General features: G+C 37.3%; 1 protein-coding gene across 4 annotated transcripts in view; it reads left to right on the top strand.

The window, feature by feature from the left end:
• Positions 1-21,623, top strand: part of ARHGAP24 (Rho GTPase activating protein 24) — a 644,333-nt gene that overhangs the window by 577,630 nt on the left and 45,080 nt on the right. For 3 of the 4 annotated variants that reach the window (XM_012724157.1, XM_004681145.2, XM_012724156.1), the window contains exon 4: positions 3,737-3,859. In XM_012724157.1, the coding sequence (XP_012579611.1) occupies positions 3,737-3,859 (123 nt within the window). Of the gene's footprint in view, positions 1-3,736; positions 3,860-9,802; positions 10,790-21,623 lie in introns of those variants that run through there. The other variant, XM_004681146.2, reaches the window with a different exon arrangement.

Here is a 21,623-nt window from a genome sequence, read left to right as displayed (position 1 = left end):
CCTCTGGCCTGTATCCCAGTTCTGTATGCATAAAGAAATAAATCTTTAAAATTCAAAAAACTGCATAGGTATTTCTGTTAATACAGAATTTAAGAATGTAGAATATATACTGTGCTATAATGTGCTATAATATAATGTACTATATTACATCTAAACATATGTAATATGCATATATAAATTGGAGGTGGATTGAAGGTGGCTATCACACTGTCATGCCAATGAATATTATATCTCCTGGCTCCTTTATAAAATTTCAACTTTTGAAAGAATATTAGATTTACAGATAGCTAAATGGAACATTAAGCCCCATAAAGAATTAACAAAGTAAATAAAACTTGACTTGCACAGTTGAAGTCAATGTTGATTTTATTCATTTATCAAATCATCCATTCAATAAATTATTTTTCAGTCTATTCAATTGCAAAGCCCAGCTCCAGACTTTTAGTCCTTCTAATGTATAGACATACAAATGAGAAGAGATGTCATCTCCAGTTAAAAATCACATATATTTAGTAGAGAGTACCTAGTTCATCTCTGTATAAATGACTATTTTAATAACATTCTTAGCTATGAGTCTATGTTGTCTTCAAGATTTATAGAAAAAGTTTTTGTTAATCATTTCCCCTTCTCTTGCTAGTACGCTGAGGAATCAAGATCTATATCTATGGGTGAAATTCACAGATGGGCTTTCATATCTGTGATTGGCAGTCTAAATGAGATTCAAGGTCAGACACACAGCGCCACTGGCAGAGATAAAGAATCAAATGAAAAGTCAGGGGATAATGGCCAGTTGTGTTTATAATTCTGTCTTTTCTCTGCTTTCAGTCCTAGCGGCTGTCACTCACTCTCATTACCAGGGCTGTTTTTGCCTGGACTGGGAGTGACACAGCAGGATATTACTGTCTGAATTGCAAAGCATCCTTCAAGTGAAGATAATAATTAAAATATTCTGATTTCAGAATGGCTTTTTTTTTTTTTTGGTCCAAAACAGTGGTATAGTGGATCAGAATACAGAATAAAATTTTAGTGCCATGCCAAATGAAGCATCATTTTCTTTGTCATTTAGTCCTTTCTGCCATTCCCATGCCACATAGTCATGCTATGCATATAAATATGGGGCATATTTACATTCATGATCTGTGTATAAAATGTTGTTGTATATCAAAAAATAAAAAGATGACCTTTAAAAAAAAACTTTATCTATCTGAGGGGCCCTCTCCTGGTGGAGCAAAGGGTTAGGACATAGCACTACAAGCTGGCCACAGCCACATCAGTGCAAGTTTGATCCCTGGCCACGGAGGTGACCCACAAGGAACAGCAGTCCTCTCCTGTCTCACCCAACAGACCTCTCCTGACCCACCCACTGCTCCTCAAAGCAGTGTACTTTGTCCAACTGCCTGTTCTGCTCCCCACTCTGTCTCTCACTGCCCCTGCACCTCTGGCCTGTACCCCAGTTCTGTATGCACAAATAAATAAATCTTACCAAAAAAAAAAAAAAAAAAAGCAAAAAAACAACCGGCCCTCCCTGGTGGCACAGTACTAAGAAGCTAAAGCCACTGCAGCTTGAGTTCGATCCTGCTGAGGGGAGCAGCGGGCGGGTCAGGAGAAGTCTGCCACACCATGTGGGTCACCTCCAGGGCTGAAATTGAACAGACGTGACCCACATGCTGTGGCAGACCTCTCCTGACCTGCCTGCTACTCCCCTCAGCAGGGTACTTCGTCAGAACAGTTGGCCTGTTCTGCTCCCTACCCTGTCTCTGGTGAATCCTCTCACCATCCCTGCACCTCTGGCCTGTATCCCAGTTCTGTATGCATAAAGAAATAAATTTTTTTTTTAAAAAAATCTTTAAAAAAATTATTTCCAAGCACTTTCTAGACACAATAGAACTGAGATCAAATTAATGCAATACATCTTTTCGCATTTGTGGGGATGGGAGGCAGTTATAGAGATGAAGTTAATATTTATAAAATCTCTCATTTAGTCTAACACAGTGCTAGTATTTTTAGTTATTTATTGTATTTTATTCTCACAAAATTTATTATAGAGGTATTATTACCACTAAAGGACAATTAAGAACACTTTAGAAAAGTTATAATTTCCCAGAAGTCAAGCAACTTATAGAAAATAGAACTTAATTTCTTGAGTTTTTTCTGAGTACTTACTTGATGTTTTTTCAGATGCAAATTGTTTGAATTCATGATTGACATTGGATAGCACTAAAGGTGTAAGAGGATCAGTCTTTCCTAATAGTGAGATGGTCTCTATGATGTGAGAAACATATTAAAGCCCTTTGCCCTCCTCTGTTCCCATTCAGTTGTATTAAAATGTAAAACACCGATTAAAGTTCTTCATCTGGTCTGCTTAAAGTTATTTCATTTCTCATACCTTTTACCTGTTCTATAAATTCCTGTCAGTCCTAGAAGAGTTATATTACTCAACCTAGGGCATAGAATTCAGAAGTCACAAACTCAAATGCCTATAACTTTGAGTTATGACTGAATTAGTTTGGATATTAAATAAGGAGTATTGTTATTTTTGTAAACTAGAATCTGCAAATTACTCTAAAAGATACTAAAGTACAATTAGCCACTTCTTAACCAAACAAAATACTTGAATAAGAATTTATTCAATGATAGGCTGCATATTTACAATATTCAGTGAAAGCTTAAATGCTGATAAGCTTGAGCATCTTAAAATTTCATATAATAGTAAAATATTATTAGAATTTAGCTAAATACTTAAAGTTCCATTTCCCTAATTATGCCTTTTGTGAAAAGCACTATGTTCTTAAAGAGATTGAAGCCATACAGTCACTAATACTTAAGGAATATTTCTTTAAATATACAATAAAAGATAAGAATAACCATACTTCTAAACCTCTTTCAAGATCATTTAAGGTTATCTCTATGTTATAAATAAGAAAATTAAGTCACCAAGAAAACTTAAATGTGCTGTAATATATTTCTAAGAAATTATATTTGCATCCAAATCATAGTCCATCATTTCAAAATTGGTATTAGGTATTATAAAGGTTTTAAAGTGTGGAGGTTTTTCTTTGGGGGATAGGGACAGAAAGGAAAAAATCATCCACCTTTGCATAGAGGCATGACTGTGTTCCAAAGGACATCTCAGTGGGAGTATACTGTGGAAAGCTCATTTGTCTATGTGGCAGGCCAGGCTGTGTCTTCCTCCTTCTTTTTCTGTTTGCCCTCCTGTGTCAGGAAGAAGTATCCCTTGGAGAATGAGCCACATAGAATAGCAATCTACACTTCAGGTATAGATTTTTTCCTGTCCTCTTTTCTCTGTCCTAGGTCTTTCTTTCTTACCTATGATGTCCTGGTGACCTCACTGTGTGTGCTAAGTAATATTGAGACTTGTTGAAATCAAAATCTAGGTTTTGTAAACCACTTTTCCATATTTTATTTTGTGTCTGCTATATATTCCTGCACCATAGTTTGGTGACAGAAGATAGGCTTGAGAGTTCATGCATCTCTATGGCTTATTACTGGGACAAAAAAAAGCCAGGTTTTGTTGGGGAAATGGCATTTGTCCTCCATATTTCTTCTGGAAATGTCAGTCTTTTCTTTTGAAACATTTTACTCCTGTGGTTAATATTTCCACTTTGCTGGGTAGAACATAACACTAGCTGTACAGTCTATCTTTCAGGGATTCCCCAGGAGGCTGCTGGCGGGGATGTCTGGCTGAGTTGACACTCGTGTTCCTATCTTCCTACAGGAGGTGATCGAGATCGGATGACAGCAAATCATGAGAGCTATCTCCTTATGGCTAGCACCCAGAATGATATGGAAGACTGGGTGAAGTCTATTCGCCGAGTGATATGGGGACCCTTTGGAGGAGGTGAGTATATTTTAAAATCATGGGAAAGTAGAAAGTTAGACCAAACTGACTCATCCCTTCTTCCCACTGCTATTTTCAAATAGGCAACTATCAAAAGTAAAGAGCCACATTATTAGTAATTCCCTTAAATTTAAGTCAAATATGATTTATAACCTACACTTGTCTATGAAAATCTTGAATTATAAAAATGAATGCTTTTTGATTTCACATTTAATCATAAAATTGGATATTATAATATAAATATAGATAGTTTAAAACATCTAGAGTCTGGGAAAAATCAAAGTTTGACAAGATGCTTTGGAAGATATAGAATGTTCAGTGGTATCAAAGAGGAATGGCAAAGCTTTGCTTGAAAACATGATGATTAATGGAGTTTAAAAAAAAAATTCTTTACTGGGCCCTCCCTGGTGGCACATGGGTTATAGCCATAGCCAGTGCAACACAATTCAAACCCAGCCAGGGAAGTGACCCACAGACCTCTCCTGACCCACCCACTGCTCTTCTCAGCAGTGCATCTCGGTCCATCTGCCTGTTCAGCTCCCCGTTATGTCTCTGGTGAATCTTCTCACCCACCACACCTCTGGCCTGTACCCCAGTTCTTGTATACATAAATAAATATTTTTTTAAAATGCTATTTCAGGCAAATGTTTTTGATTTTGATAATAATTTTTTAAATGTTAATTAAGATAGTATTGAGAATGCACCCTACAAAGAATAAACTAACTTAAGCTAATAATAGTACTAAAAGAAGAAAGAAGGGTAAAAGATGAGATCTTTTTCTCTCAAGAAATATAAGCTAGAATAATATAAACAGAAAATTTATTTAAAGCAAAAGTTCACTAAAAAACAAAGAACAAGGATCCTAAGATAATTTTCTGCAATAAGTATGTATTTCTAAAAATGTAAAGTCTAATCGTTCTATGTGGATAGTTCAGAAAGTTGTATTAAGTCAAGTTCTCATTTGCCAAGTCATTGACAATCCCCATATTTACTTTATATTCCCTTTTGTGTATTTTAGCACCCTTTTTACGGAGAAATATTCTTTTCCTCAACATTTCACATGTCAGAGTATTAGACTAACTAGCCACTTTAAATTTTTTGGCTAACTTTCAAAAGATATTTTAAAAAATTGAAAATTAATAGCCAAAGTTAAAATACTGAAGATTCATTGAAGACATGTAGATAGTTTACCAGTTAATGATAAATGTCTACAAGTTGTGTTTTCCGCAGTATTCTCTGTTGGTCAAAGAAGTAGTCCCTAACCAGCATGACCATTTCTATCTGTCTAGTAACAGTCTAGTTTAAACTGTTGTCCTTAGCTAATTGACAGTGCTATCTTTTACCCTGAAGGTGTCCCACTTTGGATGACAATTTATTTGATCACCCTAACACATACTAAAATGGCAAGTAAATGACTAGGTAGATCATTTATTTGAAGACCTGTGACTGATATCCTTACACCCAGAGCTTTAAGAGAGGATTCTGCATATGTCTTTACAAAGTTCTTTCATTTCTTTTTTTTTTTTTTAAGATTTATTTATTTATGTATACAGAACTGGGGTACTGGCTAGAGGTGCAGGGATGGTGAGAGCCTTCCCCAGTGATAAAGTGGGGAGCAGAACAAGCATATTGATGAAGTACACTGTTGAGGGGAGCAGTGGGGAAACAGGAGAGGTCTGCTATACCATGTGGGTCAGCTCCCTGGCAGGTATCAGACTGGTGCTGAAGCGGCCTTGGCTAGCTTCACAGTGCTGAGCTTTAACAAGTTGTGCCACCAAGGAGGGCCCAGTTCTTATCATCTCTAAAGATTCTCTTTTCACCTCTGTTACAGATTTCTGGGGTTCCTGAGGTCAGGCGGGTCCTTAATATTTGCTAAAGAATGCACATTTGTTGACAGATTATTTCCATTGGTAATGGCATTCTATCCCTCTCTCCTCACCCTATGTCCTTTACTCAAAGAAAATGAGTGAGAGTCACCAAATCAGTGCCCAGAGGAATCCCTACCAGCAGCCTAAGACTCTCAGGAATGATCTTAGTGGGATTAGGCAAGAACTTCACATATATGAACCTTTAAGGAATAGTCTTGCAATTGATTGATTAATATACTTTATCCCATGGAATATACTTCATGGGTATTCAAATGCTGCATTCAGATTTACTTTTGAAAAAAAAAATGTTTTAGCATAGAGCACTCATAATAGAGACAATTTTGCAAAGAATAAATCTCCTACCCTTTTTGTTGTTTTTTGATTGCAAGCCAACCTTTATAGTATTTCTTCAATTTGCAATAAATTCTTTGTGATTCATCTAAATATCAGTTTTCTACAGAATACATAATATAGAACTAAGTAACCTCAATGTTGATACTGATAGAAACTTTCAGTGGCTACCCAACTGTTTTGTATTAATAAAATCAATCTATACTCACTGAATTGTAAATAAATGTTTTCAATGGTAATGACTGTAAACTCATATCTTAGTTATTAGAACTACATTTAATATTTCCTTAGAAATTAGTTTTCTATTGGTTCAACATCACATTTTGTACATAAGACCAGTAAAACTAAGGGAGGAAGGTATTCATCACACTGTCACAGAACTAGGGAAAAAACCCATAACTTGATACCATTAAAAAATTGTAAAGATACACTGGATTATGGTTATGGCACATGTGTGATTTGATGATGGGAAGCCCAAGGGGTTTATAACTGATATGGAAAAATGCACAAAATGATGTAAAAATAAACATATTATTCATTAAAAATTGTAAAGATAACTCATACTGGGAGGAAGTATGTGTAAATCACATATCTCATAAAGGACTTGTAATCAGTGTACATAATAAACTCATAAAATCAATCATAAAAGCAAATAATAAATTTAGCCCAATTTGATTCAATTTAAAAGTAAACAAGAATATGAATAAACAGTTCTCTAGAAAATACATGTAACTAATAAATAAAAAGAGGTTCAATGTTACTAGTTATCAAGGAAAGGGTAATAAAACTACAAAAAATTCTACTTTTTACCCTAGGATTACTAAAATTTAAAAGTCTGATAATAACAAGTATTAATAGGGATATGATGAAATCAAAACCTTTATATATCGCTAATAGGTGCTTAAAATGATACAACTGATCCTTTCAACCAGTCTGACAATTCCTCATATGGCCCAACACTCGCACCTCTATGTGTGTCCTCAAGGTATATCCAAACTTAGATCTACATAGATACTTGTACATCAGTATTTTTTAAATAATATCATAGTTTATTTTTACATCATTTTATGCATTTATCCTTCTCAGTTGTAATCCCCGGGGGTTCCCTATCACTCAGTTGTAATCTCTGTGTGCCATCACCATAGTCCAGTGCATTTCCCTCCCACCATTGTTCTTGATCCCATTCTCCACTCCACCCCCATAAAATGTCTCTGGTATAGAGCTGTTCATTATTATTATTATTTTCTCACCGGGTCTGTTATACTCCTGCTATGAGTGAGACCATCCGGTATTTTTCCTTTTCTTTCTGGCTTATTTAACTAAGCATGATCTTTTCCAGCTCCATCCATGTTGCTGCAAAAGTCAGTACATCAATATTTATGGTGGCATTATTCCTAAGAGCCAAAAAATGGAGACACTCAAAGGTTTACCAGCTAATGAATGGACTAACAGAACATAGTCTATCTATACAATAAATTATTATTCAGTTGTTAAAAAATGAGTAAGATACTGATAGAAATTATAATAAATAAGATTGAAAATATTATGCTAAGTGAAAGAAATATATGATTCTACAGGGAAATTTACAGAGACAGAAAGTAGGATAGTGATCATTTATGACTAGAATGGGGAAATAAAGAGATATAGGGACCTACTAAAAAAAAGAGGAAATGAAATGTAGTATTAACTATGATGGTGATTGTATGTATCTGAGTATATTTAAAAAACATTCACTTGTATACTTTAGTGACAGTATTCAAGAGTCTGTGAATTTTATCTCAATAAAACTGTTTTTCAAATTCCCTTACAGCTCCATCTGTATTGGCACAAATGGCAAAATTGGCACAAATGTCCTTTTGGATTGCTGAGTAATATTCCATTGTTCATATATACCACAGCTTTTCAATCCATTTGTCTATTTTAGGGCATTTGGATTGCTGCCATTTCTTGGATATTGTAAATTGTGCTGCAATAAACATAGGAGTGTAGGTTTCCTTTGGAATAAGGGTTCTTGTGCCCTGGGGGTTCATTCTTAGTAGTGGAATCCCTGGATAACATGATAGATCCATTTTTAGTGTTCTAAGGAAATGCCACACAGCTTTTCATCGTGGCTGGACCAGTTTACATTCCCATCAGCAGTGTAAGAGGGTTCCTCTCCAGCATTTGTTTTTTACAGTTGTGTGTGTGTGCGTGTGTTTTACAGAAGAGTCCTTATTTTCTAAGCAGTAAGCTTATAAAATAAGCTTACTTTTATTGTTCCATGGGGTATATATGTCTAATAATGATCTCTTCAATAACAAAATATTACCTATGTAGGTATGTCTAGCCAGAGCAATGGCATTTTTAAAGAGAATACTATATTAGTGCCCCCTCCAGCTTTGTAAAACCCTTATTGAATGGGCTCTCCATGGTGGCACAGTGTGTTAAAGTTCAGTACTGTGCTTTAACGTGGACACTATCATGCTAGATATTATTTCTAGAACTATTTCAGGTGATGTGAGATATGTGAAAAAATAACTTCTTCACTCTAAATACAAGAAAAACAAAATACATGAAATGGAGCAGATAGAAAAATAAACAATAGTTGTTTGTTTGTTTTTTTAATTTAAGAGGGAGTTCCATATGAATAATTAGTAAAGATGATATGAGGACAATGGTTTTCAATAAAGGGCAGTAGAGTTCTGTGAATTAGTGAGCTAGGAGTAATCTTCCAAAAATGGAGGAAATAAATTCAGCGAAATAAGTTACTAGAGGTATATGCACAGTGCAGAGTTGAAAAAGAAGATTGGGCCCTCCCTGGTAGCACAACCAGTAAGGACGCAGCACTGCAAGCTAGCAGCAGCTGCTCAGGGCGAATTCAATTCCCGGCCTGGGGTGATCCACATGGCACAGGGGACCTCTCCTGACCCACCCGCTGCTCCCCTCAGCAGTGTACAACTTCCTGTTCTGCTTCCAACCCTGTCTCTAGTGAAGCTGCTCACTGCCCCTGCACTTCTGGCCTGTACCCCAGTTCTGTATGCATTAAAAAAAAATGTTTAAAACCCTTACTGAATGACTAGCAAGGAACACAGAGGGCTTGGGGGTCAGTTGGGGTTAAAGCACTAACATTCCAAATCTGCTTATGGAACAGCAGGTGGATGAATGATTAACCTAGTGATAAATTGGTCAGTGAGCAGGTCTGAGAGGGATGGTGGATATGGGGGGCTGGGCACTCAGGATAAGGCAAGAGCAGGAAAGTCTGTCAAAAATAAGACTGGTTTTCAAAACATCACCAGAGAAATAGATTAGTATAGAAATGCATAAAAACAAACACATATGAGTTAACTTGTTTTGTAGTTAGGCCTGCAAATTCTGTAACTAGCTTTAGAATGGCTTTCTAAATACCAAATGTATAATCGTATACAAGCGCACGTTTGAATGGCAGCCACATGTAAATCAGCATTCACAAAATAGATTCAGTGTTCAAATAGCTATAATAGAAACATATTGTAGAGGAAGAGAAAAAATGCAAAGAAAAAGAGAGCAAAAAGTTTACTCCCTCAGGAATGTGAGGCTGTTTGTTTTCTGGAGGGGTTGAGTTAACCAGCTGTGAAGGTGTTGCACAGACAGAGCTGGGAAGTCAGCACAAAGTCAAAGGAAGAAGAAAGGGGTTCACACCGTCCCCGCCCAGTGGCAGCTCCCTCCGCCCTTCCTACTGTTGTGACTGCACCTGCTGCATGTGACCACGGGCACAGAAAGCAGTCACAGCCGCAGCCGCAGCCCTGGTGACTGTGACGAGCAGCCGCAGCCCTGCCAGCTCCTGCAGGCTCTCATTTGAGAAAGGGAAGACTGAGCCAAGCGGGAGGCGGGGGTGGAGAAGCTCCTTGCACAGCTACTGCCTCTACGGGTCCAAGGAGCCTCCTGGAATGGGCACTGGTCTGTTCTGAAGTGGCGATTACCTCCGGAGTCCCAGGAGTTTAAAGACAGATGAGAGGAGGGAGAAGCCTGCAGAGACCATCAAAGGCCGAGGAAGGGGATCTGGGGGCCCTTTGACAAGACTCTGTCATGCACTGAAATGCTTTCTGGAGAAGGTGCCATTATTTCCCTCCCCTTGTGCTCAGATGAAAAGAGACTACAAGGACTGCTCTGAAGTATGCCTCAGGGGCCTTTCTGTTATTGTTCCTCTTTCCCCTTGCACAGAGTTATTGCTGACCTTTCCAGAGGAATCTCAGTCCCGAGTTCCAGCTGAGAAGACAATTCCTTATTTACAACGACAACAGAAACACAGCAACAATTTCTGCTATTTGAATGGAGGTGCAGCTTCCTTGCTGCAGTTCTTTTTGCTGTGACATTTTGGAATGTCTGCAGAAACTTTAAAAAAATACCTTAAAAACTCCCTGGATTAGACAAGAGGAAAGGAAGTTGTTGCCAAAAGGAAGTAAATGAGAGGTGGTAACTTATCTCTGATTCAGGACCTGGATGATCAAAACCTTTGAGTTCTAGGAACAGCACTGTGAACCTAACAAATAAACTAACATGAGAAGCAGTAGCTGTGGGGTGTCACACAGAGGCAGGTGTTAAAGAAATCTGAAAACTGGTTTTGAACTTCGGGCCTGTATGATGCCTGAGGATCGAAATACAGGGGGACGCCCCTCAACCGCCTTAGCTTCAACGCCTTTCATTCCTAAAACGACATACAGAAGAATCAAAAGGTGCTTTAGTTTTCGGAAAGGTAGGTAGCAAATGTGCTTATGTCCTTTTTAAAATATATGCACATATTCTCTGATGCTGTAGGGTCATTGATACTCAGATTAAAAGGGGAGTTTGGAAATAAGTGTTTAGACCTATGCAAGTGATTTATAGGTTACTTCGCTTGTCTGTTTGTATTTTACAAGGTTCACATTGATCTGTCTCATACTGAGTATGAGCTGGGAGGTGGGGCTCTTAGAAAGAATTGTCCTATGGAGATCACCTTGACTGGAGGCCACTAAGTGAGCTGGCTGATACTCTTGAGAGGAAGGGGGTAAAGCAACCTCAGATCACAGTCAGGCTGTCACTCCTTGGGGGTGTTGGGGAGGGGCCCAGATCCCTGTTCTTGCTCCTATCACATTGTTGTCATTCTGGCTGCTTCCTCTGGCCTCCCATTTCTTGCTGAGAAAATTTTAATAATCAGGTTAACTGTGGTGATGTCTTTTCAGGGGAGTTTTAATCAAACTGATTAATACTGATTGGTCATGAGAGGCACGTGGACTTTTGAAATATATCATAGGGTGGCATTGGAAGAGGCTAAAGATATGAATTACTAGGAGTAAGGTGTAGGAAAACTTAATTCATGACCAAGAAGAGAAACTGAGGTATTTCTGAACTGATTTGTTTGGGGGGCACTTGAAGGGTTACAACATAGTTAAAATGAAATGCCTTTAGAAACCATCCGCATCATAATATTTTTAAAATATGCTTTGTCTTTAAAATGAGATTTTTTTAAGTGGAATACTCACTTAAATGATTGCTAAATGATAAGGAATAAATGACTATTCCATTAAATGGGAACCAGTTGTTTGCAATTTTAATGGCATGCACAATAAAATGATAACTTAAACTCAAACTGATTTCAATGCCAGCAATTACAGATCCTTTTCCCTTTTTGCTTTGATCTGCCAATGACTAATTAACTCTCTCTACGTAGTAGTAATGAACAAAATCATGAAAAGAAAACAAAATAAGAGAAAGCACACATACAAAGCAAAATACAGTGGGAAATTTTTGAAACTAAGCTATGCTCCTTCAGAGTCTTTCCCTTTGAGCAGTTAAACTCTGTCTATGTGCATTCTCTAATAATATTAACAAGGAATGCAGGTATTAAAGTATACTCCTGTTCATCCCCAAAGAGGGTTAAATGAGATACATGGCTCATATTTTATGGCTGTATAGAGATTCCATGATCACCCTGAGACTATATAGATAAAGAAATGGACAATGATGGAAATTGAGAAAGACTGTGACCCAATTGTGTTAAAGGCATTTTTCCCCCCACCCATCAGCAGCTACACTGTGTTTAACTAAATACATAGAGAAGTCTACTTTTGTGGGTGATTGCTGTTCACTTGTAACTTGAAAAGTCTTTGGGACAACACACATGTCTTCAAAGCACAAAGCAAAGCATGCTTCACCTTTCCCACTAACTTGCCTCAATATCAATGTAAAAGCAAGACTTCAGGAATCCCGGTTAATACTGGTTAATACTGCTCATTAACTGTCTTCCCTTTATTCTCAAATTCCAATAAGGGAAGACAGGGTCTGCAGAAAGATTCCCATGACTGGCAACTGAAAGAGTGGGAAACAGCTTCCATCTATCATCTTCTGTGGGTTATTTTTAAAATATCATCCTTCTCTAAGCAAGGTCCTAGTAATTTGAAGAATGTTCAGCATTTGAGTCATGGATTAACAGATATTTCATTTACCAAGCTGTATGCTGGTTTCTGCTGGAACCAGAGAGGACAGGAGGTGCAGGAAGCATTCAGCTGTTTTAAGTTTCCTTTCCCTTCCTCCAGAGCCAGCTCTTGCCAGCCTTGCTCAGTCGCTGGCTGCCTAACCACAATGACTCCGCTGGGCTCTGGGAGAAGGTGGGCTGCTGCTGGCTGCTGTTTCTGTGCCACCCTGGTCAATCACATAAGCAGCAAGTGAAGCTTGCTGTCTCCACCTTTATTTGAGGTCTACACTGAAAATAATGAATTTTTTTTCTAATCCTGGGTTCCCAAACCATGTGCCACTTTAAGAGTGTTCTTTTGTGCTTTGATTTAATCTTCTGGGTATTCACAGAGTTCAAGAAATTGATCTGGATTTCTCAGTTTGTTCCCAAGCCTGTTGGAGAGCAACCACTTAAGTCATTTCATTGAATGCAAAAAGGAGAGTTCATGAATGATGGAAAAGTGCCCAGAACTAAAAACTGTTGATGTGTCTCCTTTCCCTGGTCCACATTTAAAATATATTTTGTACTGTTGTCAAGGTTAGGCTTACCGAAGAGAAGACTCACATGAGAATAGCCTCAAAATGAAGTGTGTAGATGAGTGCAAGTTTGCAGAGTGCTTTGGAACTTACTTGTATGTTGTGCAAGCCATAACAAATGACTCAGGGTTCCCTTCTCTTCCATCCTTTGCTACTCGTTTCATCTTATCTTTGTTTAGGTGCTAACAAAGGTTAATGAAAATGTCCCCCAGTAGTTTCAGAAATCTAACATGGATGTGGCTGGGAAATAGCAGGCTTAGTGAAATAAGCCAGAAAGAAAAAGAAAAATACCAAAATACCAGATGGTTTCACTCATAGCAGGAGTGTAAGGGATCAGGAAAATATATGTGTGTGTGTGCGTGTGTGTGTGTGTGTATGTATGTATGTATGTATGTATGTATAGTTATTGTAATAAAGTAAAAATGAACGTCAACTAACAACTATAAACCAGAAACATTCTACGGGGGAGGACAGGGGAATAAGATCAAAATTGGGGTGGAGAGAGGACACGGGACTATAGTGATGGCACATGGGTGAAGTGGTGGTGGGAAGTCCTCGAGGATTACAACTGAGATGACAAAAAGAACAAAAAAAAACTAAGAAACATCTGTTTGGCTAGAAGCTGGAGGTCATGGTATTTTGGAATTAATGTTCTGTTCAGATTAAGATTACAAATGTATTTTTTTGCCTATTGACTTTGAATACATATATATACCTCTGTAAGACTGATATCTAGTGTTTGGAACATAAAAAATAATCCTTTGATTACCTGCAGGTGCACAATGCTTTGGGTCCTGAGATTGGAGTTAATTTCTGCGCATAATAGGCTACCTGCTGTAATTTGTTATCACAGGATATAATAAGTAAAATTCTAAGCCCTAACTTTACTTTTCCTGACTTGCCCCTTCTTGGAGATAAGTTGTAATTAATTCCCCAGTGGCTTATAACCACATAAGCTCCAGTGCTTCTTCCTTCTTTGCATACATTTAACTCTCTTTCTAGTTCTATCAACTTAGTACCAAATTTTTTTAAGGTTATTTATTGATGCATACAATACTGGGTACAGGTCAGAGTTGGAGGGGCAGTGAAAGGACTCACCAGAGACAGAGTGGGGAGCAGAACAGACAGACTGACAAAGTACACTGCTGAGGGGAGCAGCTGGCCAGTCAGGAGACGTCTGCCGCGCCATGTGGGTCACCTCAGGGGCAGGGATTGAACTCCCATTGAAATGGCTGAGGCCCTCTATGCAGTGCTGACTGCTAGGGAGGGCCCTCTCAATGTTTTTATTCTTTCCTATACACAACTTTTTTACCTAAGAACTTCAAAATGCCTCCAACTTCATTTCTTTCCACTGAATTATTCTTCCGAAATTCCTGCAATACCCAGCCCATCTTGTAAAGCTTTATCCAATAGCTTATTCCAAAAGAGTACTGTCAAGTAGTCTTCCATGGCCCAAAATGATTTGACTCCCTAGTGATCCTGGAGGAAGTCTTAACTATTATACATGGTTTCTAAGGTTTTCAAACCAATTCAAGCCATTCTGTAGAGAATAAACTCCCAGATCCATGGACCACCACACGCTTTCTCTCTAAAGTCATCTCCTCCATCACCTTTTTGTTTTTGTTCACTTTGCCGCTCTTCCGGGTCGCGTCTCTCCTCTGTTGTCTGTTCAATAGTTTCTTTTTTGTTTTTAATGTTTATTTATTTATGCATATAGAACTGGGATACAGGCCAAGGTGCAGGAGCGGTGAGAGGATTCATCAGAGACAGAGTGCAGAGCAGAACAGGCAGATGTACTGAAATGCACTACTGAGGGGGGCAGTGGGCGGTCAGGAGAGGTCTGCCACCCCATGTGGGTCACCTCCCTGGCTAGGGATCCAACTAGTGCTGAAGCGACTGCGGCTAGCTTCATAGTACTACGCCTTAGCTTGTCGCTCCACCAGAGGGCCCCTATAGTTTCTTCAAGACATTGTTGGCTCTCGTTTTCCATCAAGTCTTCTCTGTTGACACATTATCCATCTACACGATAGTCCTTACATTACTCAGATGCTACTATTTGGTCACAGCTACCATCTTTATACATTATGCTTTATGCATATTGTGGTTTAAAAAAAAAAAGTATTTGTGGGCCCACCCTGGTGGTGCAGTAGGTGAAAGCGCAGCACTGCAAGCGAGCAGCAGCAGCTTCAATGCCGCTTCTACCCCGCTCCCACACGGAAGGTGTTCCAGATGGCGCCGCAGACCTCTTCTGTCTCGCCTGTGGCTCTCTTCCACAGTGTACTTTGTCCATCTGCCTGTTCTGCTCCCCACTCTGTCTCTAGTGAATCCACTCACTATCCCTTCACCTCTGGCCTGTACCCCGGATCTATATGCATAAATAAATAAATATGTACCTTTTTATATATATTTATTTTTTCTAAAAATGAAGAAAGGCAATAGATCTATTTAATCAAGGATGAATTTCAAGGCTGATTGCAAACTGGTAAATTATATATCATTATTGTTTATGTTTTCTGCTAGTCCTAGGACAATAACTAATCAAAACAGAATTTTTTTTGCTTTGATGGTAGATAAGAACAATATTTTCTTGAACATTTGCTGTATGTTAAATTGCATTTACAAAATTAATTTTTAACATAATTCTACTGTCCAGTTCTATAAATGATTAGCTTATTAACTCATATATCAAAGTTTATGCAATATTTACCAAGTGATGCTAAGAATGAAAAGACAACAACAATAAAAAATAATGACCTTAAATCTATGAGTTCTCAAGCTTCAAGGGATAGTGAAAGAAATAAATAACTGCTTACTCAATGATAAGAATTACACCAAGTCTGTATGAAGTCTGAGGGGTCCGTGAATAAAAACTGACCATGGATCATCTGCAAAGGTAAAATTGGTCTATATAATGCTGAGAGATTATCATTAGGTTTATGAAAAAAGCAATCTAATTTTGCATTACTGTAATGCAAAAGGAAGCAGAACTGATGGACATGTTTTTGGGTCCCAGATCTGCAATTTTCTACACATGTGACCTGGCATCTCTCAATCTGTTTGTAGAAGGGGGACTTCTTTACAGAATGTCTGAGTGTCAAATAAGAAAATACATGTAAACCACATGACTTGAAACCCAGATGTAATGGTGTCTAAGAGTCAGGTAACTGGGTCTCTATGTTCAGGTTATTATACTTTCTTAATTTTTCTAAGTCTTTGTTTCCTTTCCCCTTCCCCTGTTCTGACCACAAAATGAGTCAAAATCACATCAAACATTCCCTGGTTATTATAGATTCTGTGGTTCTTGGATAAAAAGCTTTCAATTTTTGCAAGGCTTATTGGTAACTTAGAAAGTGCCAGTTATGAACTGAAGTAAACATTGGCAGGCTTGCTTTCTTAGTTCTATAGCAAGTTGAATCTTTTCTTCTGATTTTTCCCATTCACCTTGGGTGAATATTCAGTTTCAGTTGAAAATTATTATAATGCTGGTAATACCACAGCTGCTTCTGCAAGAAAGCTTATAATAAACAGAAAGACAGATAAAGTCAATTTATACATGGCTTAGCATATTATCTATAGGAGGAAAGGAATAAGGAAGCCCAAAAACTAAATGATAACAGAGAACTTGAACAAAACCAAGATTTTTTTTTAACTTCTACCTTGCCAACCATAAACCAAGTACTTTTTTTGTTTACAAGTTTTTAAAGAAATCAAAGTCACAACTTGAGGACCTTTGTTTTTTTTTTTTTTTTTTTAAGATTTACTTATTTATTCACACAGAATTGGGGTACAGTCCAGAGATGCGGAGGGTGAGAGGACTCACCAGAGACAGAGTGGGAACAGAACAGGCAGATTTACGAAGTACACTGCTGAAGGGGAGCAGCGGGCGGGTCAGGAGAGGTCTGCACGCTCCGGGGAAGGTGGAACAGAACCCGTGCAGAAGTGACTTTAGCTTCTTAGTGCTGTGCTTTAACCCGCTGCGCCACCAGGAAGGGCCTGATGGTTTTTGTTTTACATGAAAGGTATGCATTTATTTCTATAATTGAAGTGAAATTTTTTGCTTCAATGCATGCATAATACCTTAATTTTTATGGAGCGCTTGATTCTTACCGACTTTGCTATCAGGTTCCAGGGAGAGAGTTTGCTGTGTGTCTTTGTCTATTCAGGATGCTGTAACAAAATGCCACAGACAAAGTAGCTTATAAACAACAGAAATTTATTTCTCATTTTTTGGAAGCAAGAAGGCTGAGATCAGGTAGGCATGATCAGGTTCTCCCTCTTCTAGTTGCAGATTGTCAATTTGCTGTATGATCACATGACAAAAAGCAGAAAGCAAGAGATATACTGAGGTGCCTTTAATAGGACATTTACTCCATTTATGAGGACTTGATCTTCATGACCTCATCACTTCCACATGTCCCACCACTGAATACTATCACCTTAGGCGTGAGATATCAACAGAGGAATTTTAAAGTTACACAAATATTCAGAACATAGCACTATGGTAGAATGAATATGAAGCTTGAAGTTTTTCAGTGCTGGAGTCAAGCCCAGTTAAATCCTTGAGTCTATAAGACCTTGGGAAATTTACCTAACCTCTCTGAGGCTCATAGGCTGGATATATAGTAAAAAACTGTTACTCAATATTATTTATAATAACCATAATAAATGTAAATATTTTATAATAATTATTAAAATGAAAGCCTCTTCACTGAAGAGGAATAGTCAAGGATAGATAGATGCTTCAATAAATGATTGCAAATCAATGTGTTAAGCAATCAAAGTAGAAATATACCAAGTTTGCATCTGAATTGGAAGTGAGAGAATGTTAGTGAAGACAACACAGAGATGATGTAAGTTAAATGTTGCAGAAGATGTTTTCCTTGGCTGACTCTTGACTTCTCAACAAAAGTTGAGAAAGAGACATGATGATAAGTCATGTTATATTTAGAAAAAAGCAAACAATTCAGTGTAGTTAGAGAGCATGTTGATAGTGAGAAAGCTTTGGAACTGAGGATGGATGGATAGGGCACAATGTCTGGTCCACAGTGGATCGTACCTAGATATGTGTTGATTTGAATGATGGATAGAGACAGTGATCAGATTGTGGGGACTCTGGATTTCATGGGGGGAGGAATTTGATTGGTCAGTGGGCACCGTGGGAAGAAATGAAGCAGAAGAACAGCTGATCTAGTTTGTGTGTATGAAGGTTACTGTGACAATAATTCCTAAATTGAAAGAAATATTGAAGATTTTAGCCTAATGTAGTGGCAATGATTTGGAAGGTGTCCACATAGTGAATAAATTAGGGGCAGAAAAGTAGTAATATAGGTTGACTGTCAGATGGTACTTCAATGATTTAGGAGGATCTCTGATAATGATGACCAAAATTAGGACTGTAAGAAATAGAGCAAGTTTTGAAAAGGGGACAATTAGCAAGTTTTCAAAATTTTAAATTTGAGAATGCTTTGAGGTAACCATGTTGAGGTTTCTAATGGACACTTAAAAGTCCAAAGCTAGAGATATTAAGAAATGCCCAAAATGAGGTATTAACCTGGAAATAATTTATAGAAAGTGGAGATGAATTGGGATTTAGCAAAAAGAAATTTATGAAATAAGGTGAAAATAAGTTTGAGAAAAATACCCAGATGGCCAGTAAACTTATGAAAGGGCACAATAGATAACACGGTCAAGAAGGAGACTGAGAAAACCTTATCGAGGACAAGAATTCTATAGCATGCAGAAAAACATGTCAGGAAGAAGAAAATTGATAGTTTGAAAGGAAGTGAAGCATAAAGAAATACAAAAATTAATTTGATTCATGGTGATTGGACACTAGTAAGTTGTTGATGACTATAGAGAAAGATCTTTGAGTGAAATGATAGCATTAGTGGCAAAATTACACTAGCTTGGCAAGAGAATAGAAATTGATGAAATGGAACCAGTATCATATTTAACTGTCAGTTGAGAATCAGAGAATATTTTCAGTGAAGAAGGTCTAAGAAAGTATTTTCTTTTCTTATTTTTTGTATTTATTTTTAGGGCAGATGGGATTTGTATAGCATCATGCTTACTAACTTTACAGACTACCTCTTTACTGGGTATATAAATAAATGAGACATTTAGATTTAAATAGATCTCTCTCTCTCTTCCTCTCTCTCTCACCTTCTTTCTCGACTCCCCACTCCCACTGCCTTCTCCTTAAAATAGCATCCTACAGACATTATAAATTCACCTTTGTGATTTGCTTTATTAGTCAATGAAAATTCAGGTCCTGGGTAGTGCTTTATGACACCATCAGTACATTCAGGGGGAATATGCATGATATACCATGATCCGCAGAAAGTGTGGGCATAGCACTCCCTAGGCATTGAAATAGCTATAGCTCTGATTAATGCCACAGGAAATATTCTTGTTAATAATCTATTAACCAATGTATCCTTTTCCCGTGATGCTAGTTGGAAAATCTCATGACCTACATGTATTTTGTTAATTTTAAAATTTGAAGCACCACTGCTCCTTCAAAAAGAAGTAATTTTAAAAAATACAACTTTTTCTGCATAAAAAGATCATTGTCATACAGGGAGCTAATTCACACCTACTCATTTAAGTCAGAGAAGTAGGGACATTCTATTTCCAAGGACACGTAATGAAAATATGCATCTCTTTTAATCAATTCTAATTTTTTACAAGACCAAATCTAGGACAAAATATGGTCATTTCCCCACAGGAATTTCGAATTATATGTACATATTTTCTATTTTTAATTCTTTTATATATTACATTACTAAGTAGGCATGTCTTTACTTAAAGGAAATCTTTTCCTAGGGCAAGATGGTGATTAACTTTTCAATTTTTACCTTCTTTTCTTTCTGACCTTCCCCAATTTATATTTTGTGAGCATAAATCTCTTCTCCTACTGTGAGGAAAGGCATTAAGGTCAGAAAGCAGCAGCTTTCTTCCTTCAAAGCTCAGTTTCCAACAGTTATGCAAACTATGCAGTTTTATGTAGTAAAGACAGAGTAGCTCTGAAATCTAATAGCCTTGAACAAATCCTGGTCCCACCATTAATCAGCTGTGTGACATACAGCAAATTTCTTAACTCTTCTGTGTGTCAGTCTCCTCTTCCATAAAATGGGAATCAAGGTGATCTACAGTCTCAGAGAGTGAGAGCGATGGAGTAAGTTGCTTATATCCATGGGCCTGACATATGTAATTGCAGCTTAGCTATTATCAGCTTTTAGAGTATGAAAGTAATGAGATTTTACTCATTTTTAGAATCAGCTAATATTTGGCATTACTAGAAAATGAAGACACATGATAATTGTGATTAAATAGAGAAGAGACTGGAATGAACAAGGTTTTAAAGCTGAATAAATCTGGATGTGGGCTTACTTCTGTTACTTGGTGTTGTGTAGCTAACTTTGGGTGAGTTATTTAATCTATCTGAATCCCAATTCCTGCTCATATAAAAGAGCTACCTTATATACTTATTATATAAATATATGTCACGGACATGTTATATAATGCATACTTACTAAGTTGAAAGATGCTAATATTGTGGGCTTTTCATTTCTTGCTATACTATATACCTCAAGCAAATTCATATTTTAAAGTAGGCCATTTTGAAAAAAAAAAAAGAAGAAGAAGAAGAAAAAGAAGAAGAAGGGAAAGAAAGCAAAGAAAGCCCTTCTAAAGGAAAATTTGTTATCTTTTGTTATCTCTTCCCTGAGTTATTGGCAAAAAAGAAATACTGCTAGTTTAAGAAAAGAATAGTTGACTTTTTTTTTTTTACTGCATAAAACCAAATCTTGAAAGTTTGGTTATCATTGATAGAACGCATGGAGGCACGATTGGAATATTTTTAATAGAATTTCTACAGGATATAGAGAGGAACCTTACATAAGATCAACCCAGAGCAAAACATGAAGAAAATCTCTAATAAATAAGATTTATCCCCAAATGTCAGAATTTTTAAAATGATATGTAAGTACCTTTGAGAAGCTTAATTTTGACAGGCCAGGATTCAGATATCCTAGGCAAATAAACATTGAATTTGTTTGGAAAAAAAACTCTACAGGAAGAAAAAAAAAACTCATCTTTATAAATTCTTCAGTCATAATCAAACTATTGCATTCTTCAAAATCATTACAACTACTGAGTGATTTAAAAGTGTGTGTTGCTGTAAATAACAGAAAACAGCTAGTGGTGGCATAAGCACACAGGGAATTAATTTTCTCACACTATAAAGAAAGTTATATAGACGTGCCGCTGGCTCAGCTCAGCAAAGCACTGATTTTAGCCGCATTTTCTCTTCGCACATTTCAGCCTTCCCCTCATTTTGTTGCCTGATGGCCAAAGATGACTCTTACATTAGCAGATGCCAGTCCAAGTTCAAGATATAAAGAAGGAGTGATTGGCAATTCCAGCTGAGCTTTTCTCTTTGATCAGGAAAAATATGTATTTGTAAAGTCTCCAGAAGACTTCCTGGGAAGCATAAGTATTGCATTTTCCTGCCTCCTAAGTGGAGATGACAAGAGAAAATAGGGTATGAATATATGATG

Source organism: Condylura cristata, unplaced genomic scaffold (genome assembly GCF_000260355.1).
Source record: "Condylura cristata isolate star-nosed mole 26May11 unplaced genomic scaffold, ConCri1.0 scaffold00012, whole genome shotgun sequence".
Classification (NCBI taxonomy): domain Eukaryota; kingdom Metazoa; phylum Chordata; class Mammalia; order Eulipotyphla; family Talpidae; genus Condylura; species Condylura cristata.
Note: the sequence above shows the minus strand (reverse complement) of the source record. Positions and strands in the feature narration are given on the sequence as shown.